This window comes from Microcaecilia unicolor, chromosome 3, assembly GCF_901765095.1.
Source record: "Microcaecilia unicolor chromosome 3, aMicUni1.1, whole genome shotgun sequence".
NCBI classification, from domain to species: domain Eukaryota; kingdom Metazoa; phylum Chordata; class Amphibia; order Gymnophiona; family Siphonopidae; genus Microcaecilia; species Microcaecilia unicolor.
In genome coordinates, this window is record NC_044033.1 from 374,214,481 (window position 1) to 374,231,268 (window position 16,788).

At 42.5% G+C, this 16,788-nt stretch overlaps 1 protein-coding gene across 1 annotated transcript in view; it reads right to left on the reverse strand.

Moving 5' to 3' along the window:
- The window catches only part of MPV17 (mitochondrial inner membrane protein MPV17), a 146,088-nt gene that overhangs the window by 16,607 nt on the left and 112,693 nt on the right, over positions 1-16,788 (reverse strand). The window contains 1 exon segment of the mRNA XM_030198599.1: positions 12,504-12,536. Coding sequence (XP_030054459.1) covers positions 12,504-12,536 — 33 coding nt within the window.

Genomic DNA, 16,788 nt, shown 5'->3' on the forward strand with positions numbered 1-16,788 from the left:
TGGATGACACTCTAATTTATTTAGCTGGTCAATGGGATATACCATTAACATCTTCAAGACTGTGATTATGTTCTTTTGTTCATATTCAACAGACAAACTATGTAATTTGGTTTCCTCTGAGTTATATTGGGTGTCCAAATTTATGTACTTAGGGATTGTTTCACGTTGCTTGTGTTCTTTGTGTACACTTGATTATGGAAATCTCTCAGGGCCTATCAAGTTGGATTTATAAAACTATAGTGATATATTTATTACCTGGTTAAGAAGGGAAGTTGGATGTAGGGGTGTAGGGGAATATTGGTGGGGAAGGTGTGGTATGTAGTAGTGGTGGATGTTTGATTTGTTGTATATTTTTCATGCATTTATCTATACATTCCTTGTAACTTTTTTTTACACAGCTCGACTGGTATCATTAAATATGAATCAGGCTCTGTGCTGGCCTTTGGCTGCAGCCTAAATATCTGTGGGCAGGCGATATTCAGCATGCTACCCAGTTAGTGATTGGCCCAGTTCCTTATGCCTTGTGGGACTTTTCCTTTTGGCTCGTTTTTTGTCTGTGTATGTAGCCTGCACATTCTCTTTCCATTGAGTAATAGGAATCTGTCTGCAGCATGCTTGATATGGACTGAATCTAACACTGTGCTTGCTGCTTTAAGTCTTTCAAAAGCCTTGTAACATCATCAGATTTTCACCATTTAAAATTATTGACAGCATTACTCATCAGCCAGTGCTGGTTTCCCTGGTTACTGGGTGAGCTGGTAGAGGTCAGACTCCCAGTTTTGCAAGGCCGAGACATTTATGCATCACTACAAACTGTAAGTCATATTTTCTTTGTTTGATTTGCATTAAAGAAGTTTTGATTCAAGAGTTCTGAGTCTTCACAGTGATGTGCTATACTATGGTTTAGCTAAGTGTGTGAGACAGCACTAGAGAATGACACAGGGATGGGGACCTGTGGTAACCGCGGGGGCGGAGACAGAGCTTACGGGGATGGGGCAGGGACAGATTCAACGGGGACGGGGTGGGAACAGGGAGAGATTCCATGGTGATGGGTACAAACTTTGTCCCAATGTCATTTTCTACTTTGAAGCCTGTTAATGAACTGGACTGTTATTTATATTTTGATTTTTTTTGGAAAAACAAGCAAACATGCTGGCCACAACTAGCAAAATTTGCATGGGGGATCATGTACATCCTGCTACCAGCACATCTTCTAAGAATATATCTTCTATTACAGGAAGGACTGTGGAAGACGAGAGAGCTACACTGAATCTTGAGATTGTTGATAACTTCTTATTAATTCACAGATTAAACAGGGAAATATTTCTCCCCTCTGGGGCAGACAGAACGGGTTGTATTTTGTACCCCTGGACATTTTAACAGGCTGGATTAGGATTCCTTGGGGTAGTAGAAATCAGCTATTGTTGGGGTTGGAAGGGTAGAGGGTGGTGGTGAGGAGGGTTATTATAGCTGCTCGCTGTTATTGTTTTCTGTTTGTAATTTATACACAGTAGTTGCATAGCATATTGTTGCTGCGGGGATGGGGCGGGGACGGAGACAGAACCTGTGGGAATGGGGTGGGGCCGGAGATAGAACCCACGGGGACAAACTTTGTCATTCTCTAGACAGCACTTCTGCAAAGACTGTACAGTGAAAATTTGTAGAAACTACAATGACACAATAAACTTGGGAAAGGTGCAAGGTGCAGAATATTACAGGCATCATCACAAGTATATTAGAAAGCAGAAATTAATGTGATTGGTGCTGGTCATCTAAGCAGACAGCATACAGTTAGTGCAAACGTGCATAATTAATTAGCTGGCAGATGCACAGTTAGCAAAAGTAACAATTCTTGCATAAGCTTCATCATTGCCATAGCAATCAGTAAAGTATCTACTCTTGCAGCAAACCCTCTCATCCTTACTATAGTCATCGCAAACAAAGTAGCAATTTGGGCACAGGCAGTGGTGTGCTGGAGCAGGCTCTCACAGGCTCGCAAGAGCCGGTTGTTAAGTTTTTAAGAATTTTGGGAGCCGGTTGTTAAAGTAGGGCCCTCCATGGCTACTTTAACAACTGGCTCCCAAAATGTGGGCTTGGGCCCCCTGCTGAATTCTCTTTTACTTTGCTGGTGGGGATGCTGAGCCCTGCCAGCCAAGTAAATAGACTGCTGCTGCTCCCAGCTCCTTGTTTCCAGCTCTGAGCAGCAGGCTGGGACTTCTCCAGCATGTGTGAGAAGTTTCAGCATGCTGCTCAGAGCAAGACGTTGGGAGTGGTGGCAGTCCGTTTATTGGTTGCCAGCAAAGGTATGCCTAGCGTGCCCGCACGAAGGGAGAGAGGAGAGAGAGGCAAGTGTTGCCCCCCCCCTCCACCCCTGGCCCAACTGCAGAGCTGGCTACGTCCGGAGAAATAGCCTACTGTTAAAAATTTACCAGCACACCCCTGGACACAGGCTGCCAAGACATTGTAGCTTTGTCGGTCTCAAGCAAAAAGCATCCATTTGGGACACACCCCTCTCCAAAGCACACTCATTGCTTGCAAATGAAAAAAAAAATACCACATATAGACTTTCCTAGCCTCTCAGCAAAACATAACATTTTTTGGCACAAAGCCAAGGTTTGCAGTCACATTTATTTATTACATTTGTACCCCGCGCTTTCCCACACAATGCAGGCTCAATGCAGCTTACATAGTAATTTGAAATACAAAGTCATATAATAGAAATTTCAAAACAATATAAGTTGAACTTGATAGTGTATGATAAGTTGATCTTGATAATGTATGATTAGTATAAGAGAGGGTAGACAGGATAGGATAGTATAATTTGGGAGAAAAGGGTTAAGGAGGGATAAAATAAAGGGGAGATGGAGAAGCAGTGGCATACCAAGGGGGGGGGGGGGGGGGTGCGGTCTGCCCCGGGTGCACGCTGCTGGGGGGTGCTGCGGTGCGCGCCTATCGGCTCAAGTTCGAATCGCTACGCTAAATTCTCTCGTTCGCTGCAGCTCCCTCCCTCTGCCCCGGAACAGGTTACTTCCTGTTCCAGGGCAGAGGGAGGGAGCTGCAGCGAACGAGAGAATTTAGCGTAGCGATTCGAACTCACAGCTGACAGGTGCGCGCCGCGGCACCCCCCCAGTGGCGTGCACCCAGGGGGGGCGGGGGTGTCATTTCGCCGGGGGGGGGGGGGGGCGCATCGGCAATCCTCCCCGGGTGTCGTCAACGCTAGGAACGCCACTGTGGAGAAGAGAAGGATGGGATGAGTAGAGGGGGAATGGGGAGGTGGGGTAAGTAAAACCAATGATGGGGTCGTTATCTAATCTTTGCTGCTGAAGTCATGGCAGACTCTTAAGTCATACAGTCAGACAAACCAGTAACTGAGGAGGCTGAAGTAACTGAATAGCACACAGACACAGCATAACCCAGCAACAGCAGTGACAGGGGTTCAAAGTCCACAAGACTACATAAACCAATAGAGAAAGTCAAAGAGGTGTATGAAGCTAGCTGAAGTAAAAAGATAGATTTCCCTTGTGAACAAACTCTGGGTCAAAGTACAGGAAGGAATGCATGAAGTTCCAAAGGGAGGCCAGGCTGAGGACTTAAATACTGACCTGCTGCAGGCTGCCTATCAGCAATATCAAACAGAAACCACAGGAATATTGTGAATTTCTGAGCAGGCAAAAAACATCTGACAGTTTGTCCCAGAAGAAGAGACAGCAGGCCACAGACCTCACATAACAGGCCATGGTGGCCGAAGTAATTAAAGGCACAAAAAACACACACAGTCCCTGTAGAGCAGAATCTGTCCCAACATTATGGCAGCACTAGAAGTACTAGGTCCCTGAAATCACACAGGACAATCCATACTAGCAGGTGCACTACTGTCTCTCTTGCTCTTAACAGGGCCGCTGAGAGCCGGGGCCAGGCCCGCGACAAGGCCGCCCCCAGGGCCCGCCCCCCCGAGGTCACGTCACATTACGCCCCCCCCACCCGAGGTCGCCGGGCCCCCCTCCACCCGCTGCCAGTGCCGGGCCCTCTGAACTAACCTGAAGCGCCTTCATCTTCGATGCAAGCAGCAGCAGGACAGACCTCTCCTTCCTTCCCTGCCCCGCCCTCGCGGACGTTACGTCAGGCGAGGGCGGGACACGGAAGGAAGGAGTGGCCTGCCCTGCTGCTGCTTGCGTCGAAGATGAAGGCGCTTCAGGTTAGTTGTGGGAGTGACGGAGAGCGGGTGGGCCGGACTGCGGCGGCGCCGGGCCCCCCCCCGGAGGCCCGAGCCCGGGAACTTTTGTCCCCCCTGTCCCCCCCTCTCGGCGGCCCTGGCTCTTAAGTTGCAAATGGATTCAGTTGTGGCCAAATCGAGAGTTCTTTATGGTGAGCAAGAAGCAGCTATATAAATGGAGAAACTTAAACTAGAAGAAGAGAGAAAGAAAGCAGCTTTGAATGCTGCGGCTAATGCTGCTGCTGAAGCTAAGACTGCCGCCATTGCTGCTGCCTCTGAACGCAATGAGGCAGAGTTAGACATTGTCCTAGAGTTGCTCCAGCAGAAGGAAGAAGCAGCTGTCCTTGAGGCCCAAATAAAAGTTTTCGAAGAAGGTATAAAGTAGGATGGCAGAGAGAGTCAGTTCAGACGCATTATCGCTGAAGATTTTGCCAGCGAACAGCAGAATATGTGAAGGCCCATAACATGGCTCACAAAAGCACACAGTCATACTCTGACTCAGAAGAGTCATCAGATTCTGAGCAAGCACGTTCCTCCACACCCGAGAATCACTCGCCCAAAAGAAGCAAGCCTAAAGTAAAGCAAGTCTAGGAGGTGAACTTCCGCCAGAGTGATCCACACTCTTGCACGCAAATGGATACACTGCATTGGCTAATCACTCCGGGAAAGCACACCAAGGGAGACACTTCATTTCAATCACAGACACTGGCGCTACCCGGGAATTTATTTTTGTGGCCAAAAACGGATGTGTGGCAAAATTAAAACCAGTGAGCATCTATTTTTGGCATGAAACCTCACCGCCACCCATTGACTTAGCAATAAGGTCTCATGCATTAACCGGGCGGTAATTGTCAGCGCGCATACAATGCTGATTACTGCTGGGTAAGTGCCACATGGTAGAAAATTTCTACCATGTGTTTTGGACGCTTTGTAATTACTGCCCGGGGTATGCAGTAGCTGGGTGGTAGTTCCAATTTGATGCATGCTGTACAAGCGTAGGCGCTTAAGCAACTTAGTAAAAGTCCCCTGAGACTGCTAGCATGCTATGGGGTCCTTTTACTAAGCTGCGGTAAAAAGTGGCCTGCGGTAGTGTGAGTGCATCTTTTGGGCACACGCTGGGCCATTTTTTACCACGTCTAGGAAAAAGGGCCTTTTTTTAAGGGGCCAGAAAATGGATGTGCGCTAAAATTGAAACCAGCGCATGCCCATTTTTGGCTTGAGACCTTACCGCCACCCAATGACCTTGTAGTAAGGTGTCACTCGATACCTGCACGGTAAGCATACAGCGTGCGCCAACTGCTGTTTACCACCGGGTAAGCGGCAATGGTAGAAAATTATTTTTTACTGCGGGATTCGGCACACGCCAGATTCGGAATTGCCGCCTGGCTCATGCCCTAGCCATGCGGTAGTGCCAATTTGGCACACACTGTACATGCATGGGCCCTCCTGTTCCTTTGTAAAAGGACCCCTATGTGTTGAATCCATTACAGCTGTGTCTCCCCTCCCAGAATCACTCATTTTTACTGAAAAACGACATTTAAGATGCTGTAAAAACATTTAAAAAAATAAAATTTTTATGCTTTCCAGTGGCCATATTTGGTGTGTTCCAATGATGCTGATGACATCATTGGATATCAAAACCAAATGGTCTTCGACTGGAATTATGTTTAAAATAATATAAAAGCAAAAAAAGTTACATAAATAAGTGCCAAAATGAACTAAAAGTTGACCTTACAATTAGACAAATGGACCAATAATAAAAGCATAAATCAATACATACAAATCTTTTAATACATATAAATGAACTCAAACTGAAAACATATGTAAATATATTTCTATGAATCATAAAATGGATAAAGCAGTAAATACAGTAAAATCACTCATTAAGTAAATCATGTGCTACTGTAAATAAATGTTTAAATTAGTACTTTATGAATCCATACTAAAAGTTTAGTACATATAAATAAATCTGTTTATACATATTAATGAACTCATGTAAAACAACATTACACAAAATCGCCCCAATCCAAACCAGAATATCACACAGGAAAAAACCAAATTCCTGGTTTACTGAAGAACTGAAAGACCTTAAAACACAAGTCAGGAAACTAGAACGCGCTTGGTACAAAAAGAAAGATGAACAAACACTAATTGCCTGGAAACTACTTCGGAGGAAATACAAATACACCATAAAACAAACTAAACAACTACATTACAAAACAATAATCGGACCAAACTACAAAGAGACACACAAACTCTTCAACCTCGTGAATAAATTGCTAGACACCATGCCAGTTACAAACAACAACAAAGACGTACCAAGTGTAGACAACCTTGCGAAATACTTCGAAGAGAAAATTATACAACTACGACTGAAAATACCCACTAGCCCTAATGAATACACCACACTCCTAGACTGTCTAGACCCAGAAGATGGAATATACCCAGCAGACAGAACTTGGACCGAATTTGAATTAACATCAGAAGACCTCATCTTTGAAACACTCAAAAGATTCGCCAAATCCCACTGCAAACTAGATGTATGCCCAAACAACCTCATGAAATCAGCTCCTCAACAATTCATAATAGACCTAACGAACCATATAAACTCCATGCTACAAAACGGACTCTTCCCAAAAGAAAAAGGAAAAATTCTACTTACCCCAATACCCAAAGACACAAAAAAAAGTGCAAGCGAAATAACTAATTATAGACCAATAGCATCCATACCACTAATAACCAAAATGACCGAAGGGATCGTAACAAAACAACTCACAAACTATCTAAACAAGTTCTCCATACTGCATGACGCCCAATCAGGATTCCAATCGAATCACAGCACAGAAACAGTATTAATTACCCTGATGACTAAATTCAAACAAATGATTGCAACCGGCAACAACATACTCCTACTACAATTTGACATGTCAAGTGCCTTTGATATGGTTGACCACGAAATCCTACTACATATACTTGAATACTTTGGCATCGGAGGCAATGTCCTAAATTGGTTTAAAGGGTTCCTAACCTTGCGCTCATACCAGGTCACATCAAATTCAACTACATGGACACCAGAATGTGGAGTACCTCAAGGATCACCCCTTTCACCAACTATTTTCAATCTGATGATGACACCCTTAGCAAAACTTCTATCAAACCACAACCTCAATCCATACATATATGCTGACGACGTAACAATATACAGTGGTGGAAATAAGTATTTGATCCCTTGCTGATTTTGTAAGTTTGCCCACTGACAAAGACATGAGCAGCCCATAATTGAAGGGTAGGTTATTGGTAACAGTGAGAGATAGCACATCACAAATTAAATCCGGAAAATCACATTGTGGAAAGTATATGAATTTATTTGCATTCTGCAGAGGGAAATAAGTATTTAATCCCTCTGGCAAACAAGACCTAATACTTGGTCAGACGTCTTCTGTAGTTGATGATGAGGTTTGCACACATGTCAGGAGGAATTTTGGTCCACTCCTCTTTGCAGATCATCTCTAAATCATTAAGAGTTCTGGGCTGTCGCTTGGCAACTCGCAGCTTCAGCTCCCTCCATAAGTTTTCAATGGGATTAAGGTCTGGTGACTGGCTAGGCCACTCCATGACCCTAATGTGCTTCTTCCTGAGCCACTCCTTTGTTGCCTTGGCTGTATGTTTTGGGTCATTGTCGTGCTGGAAGACCCAGCCACGACCCATTTTTAAGGCCCTGGCGGAGGGAAGGAGGTTGTCACTCAGAATTGTACGGTACATGGCCCCATCCATTCTCCCATTGATGCGGTGAAGTAGTCCTGTGCCCTTAGCAGAGAAACACCCCCAAAACATAACATTTCCACCTCCATGCTTGACAGTGGGGACGGTGTTCTTTGGGTCATAGGCAGCATTTCTCTTCCTCCAAACACGGCGAGTTGAGTTCATGCCAAAGAGCTCAATTTTGTCTCATCTGACCACAGCACCTTCTCCCAATCACTCTCGGCATCATCCAGGTGTTCACTGGCAAACTTCAGACGGGCCGTCACATGTGCCTTCCGGAGCAGGGGGACCTTGCGGGCACTGCAGGATTGCAATCCGTTATGTCGTAATGTGTTACCAATGGTTTTCGTGGTGACAGTGGTCCCAGCTGCCTTGAGATCATTGACAAGTTCCCCCCTTGTAGTTGTAGGCTGATTTCTAACCTTCCTCATGATCAAGGATACCCCACGAGGTGAGATTTTGCGTGGAGCCCCAGATCTTTGTCGATTGACAGTCATTTTGTACTTCTTCCATTTTCTTACTATGGCACCAACAGTTGTCTCCTTCTCGCCCAGCGTCTTACTGATGGTTTTGTAGCCCATTCCAGCCTTGTGCAGGTGTATGATCTTGTCCCTGACATCCTTAGACAGCTCCTTGCTCTTGGCCATTTTGTAGAGGTTAGAGTCTGACTGATTCACTGAGTCTGTGGACAGGTGTCTTTCATACAGGTGACCATTGCCGACAGCTGTCTGTCATGCAGGTAACGAGTTGATTTGGAGCATCTACCTGGTCTGTAGGGGCCAGATCTCTTACTGGTTGGTGGGGGATCAAATACTTATTTCCCTCTGCAGAATGCAAATAAATTCATATACTTTCCACAATGTGATTTTCCGGATTTAATTTGTGATGTGCTATCTCTCACTGTTACCAATAACCTACCCTTCAATTATGGGCTGCTCATGTCTTTCTCAGTGGGCAAACTTACAAAATCAGCAAGGGATCAAATACTTATTTCCACCACTGTATATCCCTTTCAAACAGGACACTAAAGAAATCCTTAACGAAATCAACCAAAGCCTACAAATCATGAACACCTGGGCTAATGCATTTCGATTGAAATTGAACGCAGAAAAAACTCAATGTCTGATACTCACCTCCCAATACAACACTAATGAATTCACCGCAATAAACACACCAAACCTAAACCTTCCAATCTCAGAAACCCTAAAGATCGTTGGAGTCACTATCGACCGCCATCTAACACGCGAAACCCACGCTAGCAACACAACCAAAAAGATGTTCTACTCCATGTGGAAACTGAAGAGAAAAAGACCTTTCTTCCCAAGATCCGTCTTCCGCAACCTAGTGCAATCACTCGTACTCAGCCATCTTGACTATTGCAACTCACTATATGCAGGTTGCAAAGCGCAAATACTGAGGAAACTTCAAACAGCCCAGAACACAGCAGCCAGACTCATCTTCGGGAAACCAAAATACGAAAGTGCAAAACCACTACGAGAGAAGCTACACTGGCTCCCACTTATGGAACGCATCACTTTCAAAGTATGCACACTAGTCCACAAGATCATTAATGGTGAAGGCCCAGCCTACATGTCCGACTTAATAGACCTACCACCCAGAAATGCCAAAAGATAGTCTAGAACTTTCCTTAACCTCCACTTCCCAACTTGCAAAGGCATAAAATACAAACTGATGCACGCATCAACCTTTTCCTATATGAGCACGCAATTCTGGAACAAACTACCACGAAACCTAAGAACGACCTATGAACTAACCAACTTCCGCAAACTACTAAAGACTCATCTCTTTGAAAAAATCTATCAAAAGGATCAAAGCACATGAAGACCACACACACTGTTGGCAACGCATTAACACATTCTCCTATTACACCTATCCCCATAATTCTAACACACCCAGCCTTTTTCTCTTCACTATTATTCTTTCCCCTTATCGATACCTGGACATTGTTTCAACTCAACTCCTCATAATGTAACCATAATCATGTAATAACTTATTGTACTTCCATCGTTACAATGTATTGTAAGCCACACTGAGCCCGCAAATAGGTGGGAAAATGTGGGATACAAAAGCAATAAATAATAATAATAAATAATAATGATAAAAACACGTGTTAGTACGTATAAAAATGAATCATAACAATATAGAGAAGAAATATTGTAAAACCAATCAATTGAGTCAAACATTATGCACAGTAATATTGAGGCACTGTAAGGTTATCATACAAAAAGTGTCCTTCTGAATATTTAAAAAAAAAAAAAAAAAAAAGAGAGAGAGATCTGATTCAAGATTCAAATCATTTGGTGTAACAGTGTTGTATTTAAATATGAACCTCTATTCCTCCTGCAGTAACAACTTATTAACATCGCCACCTCTTCAATGTGTTTTAATCTTGTGCAACACATAAAACGCAAGTCATTAAAATCATGTTTTCTGGATAACATGTGCTCCACAAGCAGTTTGTCAATGGACTCTCTCTTCACTGAACTCGTGTGTGCTATAAAACCTTTGTTCAATGCCCTCATTGGTTTTCCAATGTATAATAATTTACAGGGACATATGATTACATAGACAACATGTTCAGTTTTACAATTACAATAACGTCTTAGTTCATACTTATCACCAGAAACTGGATGTACAAAAACCTTGGATTTAAGATTTACGTGACACACAGAGCAGTTGTGACACGGAAAATGTCTTCTGAGGCATTGGAAGTACTGATGGTGCAAGGATATCCTTTAAATTCCTGTATCTATTAAAAGCCACCAATCTATCTTTGTCAGCAAAATGCAGTATGGACTAGACAATGGGCTAATATTTTCAAAGTATACGTATAATGTTGTCAGAAAGATGGTCACAAAATAAGGTCCCTCTGTGTTTCCCCTCCACTCTAATCCCAGTGCTGCCCTGGGTTCAAAATTGGAGGATTAGATCTAGGGCTCAGATGAACTAATTTGAACCATGGGCAGCATCAGGACGGGAGCAGAAGGAGACCTCTCCTGTCCTGGACCACTAGGCCCCCCCTAGAATAGGCCCCATACAACTCTCTCCCTGGGTAAATCATGGGAGAGGCCTTTTGTAAAGGCCTATCCTGGGGGGGGGTCTTATGGAGAGGATTGAATCAGGTGTTGCCATGTGATGGGGGTCTGGCCTAGGTGGGGAGGCCACTGGAGGGATTGGATCAGGGGGATTACCGTGTGGGGTGAGGTTTGCAGGGAGGGAATTGGATCAAAGCGCCTTGATTAGGGAACCTGAGTTCTACATGTGGAAGGGGAATGGATCAGGGGAGGGAACATAATAGCAAATGTGTGAAACCAGCCTGCACATTAGTTGTCACTGGCTGCAATGCCCTATCTCTGCCAATTTCACACCCACAACCTGGCCCTACCCATGTTAAGCAGCTAGCATGAGTTTTTTTACATGCTGTTTTGTGATATGCTGGCTTATCTGAGTTTATACACTGACCCCCAAAGCCTACAGGTAATTTTTATTTTGTATCTATTTTCAAAGGGAAAACATTCCCTTGCCTAAGAAAAGAACCTGCACAACTTTATACCTGCTTTTTATAACAGTGCTTTTTTCAGCATGTACCATGTTTGCTTGCTTGAAATGTAATATTAGGACTTGACAAATAGCTAATGGGTTGAGGGGGGGAATGTTAAAAGTTTGATGATGTTTGTATTCCTTGCAACTTTCATATATGCTAGGGAAGTTTTTTTTTAGTCAGTTTTCGGAAACATGTATGTTTATTTGTCATCAATAAAAATGTTAAACTATAACAGTGCTTTTTTCTATGTAAACGTATACCCATACTTGCAAGCTTCACCCCAAAACCCACCCTGTGGGAACACCTTCCCTTCACTCTTGGTGACATAATGCACATAATGTTCGGGAATATAAGTGGACAGTTTTTTCTGCAGCTAATTTACACACATATGGTTACACTTTTGAAAGTACGCGTGCGAATACAAACATTCGATTTATATAAACTTTTGTGCCAATGTATGCATAAAATTAAATACTTATAGCCTTCAAATGCATAACTGTCTGGACTCAGCTCAGGGGTTTCAGGATGCAGGATGGGAGAGGGGATGACTTACATTTACATACTTACATTTTATTTATTTATTGTTTATTTATGACATTTATACCCCACATGTTCCCGCACAATAAGCTAAAAAGAAGTCATTACAAATTATGAATATGAAATTGTGCCATATAACCCTGAAACTTTATGTATGCTAAAGAGCAACTGCAAATTTAATTGTAAAAGTGCCCTGAAGTCATTTTTACAGTGTAAATACAGTCCTACTACATCCTTCTGATTGAAAAATTTGCCAAAGCCCACACAGGGAGAAGCATGGTCACATTTATCAATGTTTGCAATTATAAAATTACCCTCATAGTATTTTACTTTATATTTGTTGTACACGTCTTTTGGTGTTTTTTTTTTTTTAACTAGGGAAGCAGTATAAATATCAGATTTGCAGGAACTAATGTGTAAACTTACATAATAGTTGACGACCAAAGCATCACAGTAGTCCTGGAAGACACAGAAAGCAGTCATTAGCCAAAAGAAAGCAGAATATAACAGGAATGCTAGGATGAGCTAGATCAGGGCTGGAAATTTTGTACCTTTTGAGATTGGGATTAGGCCTTATGTAGAACAGTAATAACAATTCTATTCTTTTTATCCTAAGAAGTCTAAAAACTTGAGTACTCTAATAAAGGGTAAAGGTAAAGGGTTTACATCTATTATAAACAGGTACTTTTTCTCTGTCCTGAGTGAACTCAACATCTAAGTTTTTGTACCTGGGACAACAGAGGGTTAAGTGACTTTGGCCAGGGTTACAAGGGGAGCTGCCGAGGGAATTGAACTAAGATCCCCAGTTTCTCAGCCCACTGCACTATTAGGCTACTCCACTACTAACAAACATACATCAGGCTGAGAAAACAATGTGTTGCCCATGTAGGGTAATTTTATAACAGAATACCTGTAAGTCCAAAAAGATTCCTATTTTAAGCCTATTTGATAAAGCCACAATGGTGCCTATTTGCCTTTATAAAACAGACATGCAAAATCAGCTCCAATAGTGTGCAAATTTACCCCTCCCCCCAGTGGCATAGCCCACCCAACAGTAATACATATTTAGCAGTAGCTGGTGGGGATCCCAATCTCTGCCAGCTGAAGACTCCCCCCTGATGGTAACGAAAACGCTACTCTCCACGATACCGGCACCTGCACATTCTCAGTTTTCCGCGCCTGCCTGCTGCAGAATGCTTTTCCACCAGCTAAGATATTTTTTTGGTGGGGTGGAGAACACTTGGTGCCCACCCACTTCTTGCCTAGGCCCATCCAAAATCTGCTGTCTGGCTACGCCCCTGTTCTCCCCACCCCAAAAAAGGCATATGTCACCACTCAGCCTCTGCACTGCTAAAACCACACCCTTGGGAACATGCAATTTTATAAAAGCCCTTTTCTGAGCTTAAAACCAGCTTTAATGCTGACAAAGCTTTGTAGTGATAGTCTGCAAATCCTTAAAAACTGTGATGGTGGCATTGGAAATCTGCTTAAAAGACAGATTGTCACGATTTTATTATGCAGACAAACAATACACCGCCAAAATAGCAAGCAGCACAGTATTATTAGCCACCAAGTTCATACAAAGTTAATTATTTTCAGTGGAAATTAAATCTGTTGTCTGCCTGCTATGTGAATATTCCATAAATCTTTCATTATTGCTACTATGTATTACATATTTAGGGCATATACCTTAAGCATAGTTTAAATTAATTTATCTAGGCCTTATATGCACCGTTAAACCCAAAGGCAAAACCTAAGGGTGGTTAAACAATTTGGTCTAAACTACGTTGTTCTTTGCAGCTCTCCTTCCAGTTTCTTCTTTCCTCTTGTCACCTCCTCAGATTCTTCTGTTTCTCCCATCTCCCTTCAGGTCCCTTTCTCCTCTCAACTCCCATTACATTCCTCTATCTCCTCTCTCTTCCCTTCTTCCAGTTGCTTTAACCCTTCCCCTTCCAATTTAGGTTTGTCTCCTCTCAATCACTTTTCCAAGGTTTTTTTTTCATTTCTCCAAACTCTCTTCACATTTCCCCCTTCTGTCCTTCTCTCCAAAGCTCGTACAATGAGATCATATATTGCATGCAAGCAAGCAAGCAAGCAAACAAACAAACAAACAAGTAAACAGATAAAGAAGACCTGCAACAAACTTCAGGCATACAGTAACAGCATACTTTGGGTACCTGAAGCTGTTGCTTTACATCCCCACTCCTCTTGTGACACAGGATGAAAGCAGTTATGGCAATCCAAAGCTCATGCTTACTGTGTCTCTGCTCTGATTTCGCCTTTGCTGCCAGGGATGTGGGAGAGGATGAACAATGGGGTACAGAAGCAGCTGCTCACCATATCCACTGCTGCATTTGAGAGGAGGAGTAAGGAGATTGGGTTCTCTGCTGTCAGGTTGGGTCCACCCATAGAAGCCAGTTCTGTCAGTGATCACCCCTAATATTGAGAAAACTTCTTTGTGTCCAGGGAGGGGTGATTTGTGTTGTGTTACCGCCAAATATTTTAGAACGTTAGCCTCTATGGAGCCACTCCAAAGCAGCCACACTTTCTCCTCGTCCTCCTTGGCCAAATTAAGACGTAAAAAGTTCAGGTATATCTATTCTCCCAGTCTTTGTCCTACCTGCTCTTCACAGCATCCACAGTTTATCCATGGCTACTTTCACCAGCAACTTTCTTCACAAATATCTCTTCTCCATGCCTCAAACACTTTCCTCTTTTTAAAAAGAACAATTTATTTCCCAAGTGTCAGGTTAATTTTGTTGTTTACTGGATTAATAGCTGTGGAGTAAGTGACCTTAGCATTTTTTTTTCAAGGACAAACAATTGCTGGCTGGGTGTATTGCTCTAGGCAGAGACTGATGTCATCCCCAAGAGAGAGCTTAAAAATATCTGCTCACTTTACTGAGGTAGATTCATTACAGACTTTTAGATAAGGTCCTAAAAAGTATTTGTAAAAGCCTGTTCAGAAAATAAAATGTGATTCTGTGACTGATTACACTCTCACAGTAAGTCTCTCTCTTCTGATCTCTAACCTATCCATAACAAATAACTTATCATCAAGTGTGTGGGGAGGGAGAAAAGGCATCACACTGAAAAGAAAGAAGGGAGGGAGGGTTAAATGCATATCCTGCTTGTGAAAGGTGCCAGATAAGTGAGTTACCTCCCATGATGCCTATCTACATCACAGATAAAGCAATAAAAGGAGCAGCAGCATTGCAAGCCTACTCCTACATGCCTTTACTGCAGTTATCTGTAAAATAATTTTTTTTTCTGCTGTTACTTAACATCACTTAGCCTAATGGTTGATGCAGTGGCCTGACAACTAGGGGAACCAGGGTTGATTCCCACTGCAGCTCCTTGTGACCAGTGGCGTAGCCACAGGTGGGCCTGGGTGGGCCAGGGTCCACCCACTTAGGGCTCAGGCCCACCCAACAGTAACATGTTTAGCAGTAGCTGATGGGGATCCCAAGCTCCGCCAGCTGAAGACTTCCCCTTGATGGTAACGAAAACGCTACTCTCGATACTGGCACCTGCGCATGCTCAGTTTTCAGTGTATGCCTGTTGCAGACTGCCAAAGTGGAAAGAAGCATTTTCCCACCAGCTGGGATATTTCTGTGGTGGTGGGGGGAGAACACTTGGTGCTCACCCACTTCTTGTCTAGGCCCACCCAAAATCTGTTGTCTGGCTATGCCCCTGCTTGTGACTTTGGGCAAGTCAGTTAACCTTCCATTGTCCAAGGTACAAAATAAGTACTTCTTTATAACAAGTAAACCACTTTGACTGTAACTACAGAAAGGCAGAATATCAAATCCCATCCTTTCCCCCTCTCTCTTCCTCTTATTTGTATCAGTGGAAGCATGGTCTAGCGGTTGGATTGATGGGCTAAGAACCAGAGAAACCAGAAAGTGGATTGTTCAGTCTGACAGAAAGTTCATTCAAATCAGGTCAGGTTACAATATTACTGAAGTCTTCTGACTGGATCTGTAGGTCATGATCAAGGGAATCTCTGAAACACTTGACTTCTATATAGTAAAGAGCAGTGCTTTTTTTGTGCCGGTAGTATAAATAAAAAATTAATAATAAAATAGTTAATAAAATCAAATGGAAGTACAAATAGAGGGAAGACAGAGTAACAGAAGTGCAAAACATCATGAATTCCTACTTAATATATATAAATAAACAAACAGCTTGCTTACTGCAAAAAAAAAAAAAAAAAAAAAGATAATTTTTGCAACACCATCACTGTTGGTAATTCAACTAAGAAAAAAGAGTAAAAAAATAAATAAATAATAATGAATATTAAAAAAAATAATAAATATGATAAACTTCCTGTGCAAACTGGGAGGTTCTCTCATATTTATCCATACTGCATTTTTCTTCTTTATTTTATTTATTTTTTAATTATTATTATTCTTTACTCTTTTTTTTCTTAGCTGAATTATATTATTCTCTATAAATTCAACTGTACATAAATTGCAAATTTGTACCAGCTTACCTTTCAAACAGCAGCAGGTATTTATCTGCTGTCATTTTACTATATTACTATGTTACTATGTATGTTACATATGCTGCCTAGTTTTTTTTTTCAGTCAAGTGCTCTGCACAGAGTAACTTATTTTTCACACACCAGTTTGCATCATCTTTTTCATTCCACATCCACTCTTCTAATTATCTGCATAGAAATGCATATCTCTATCTTTAACTTAGAATT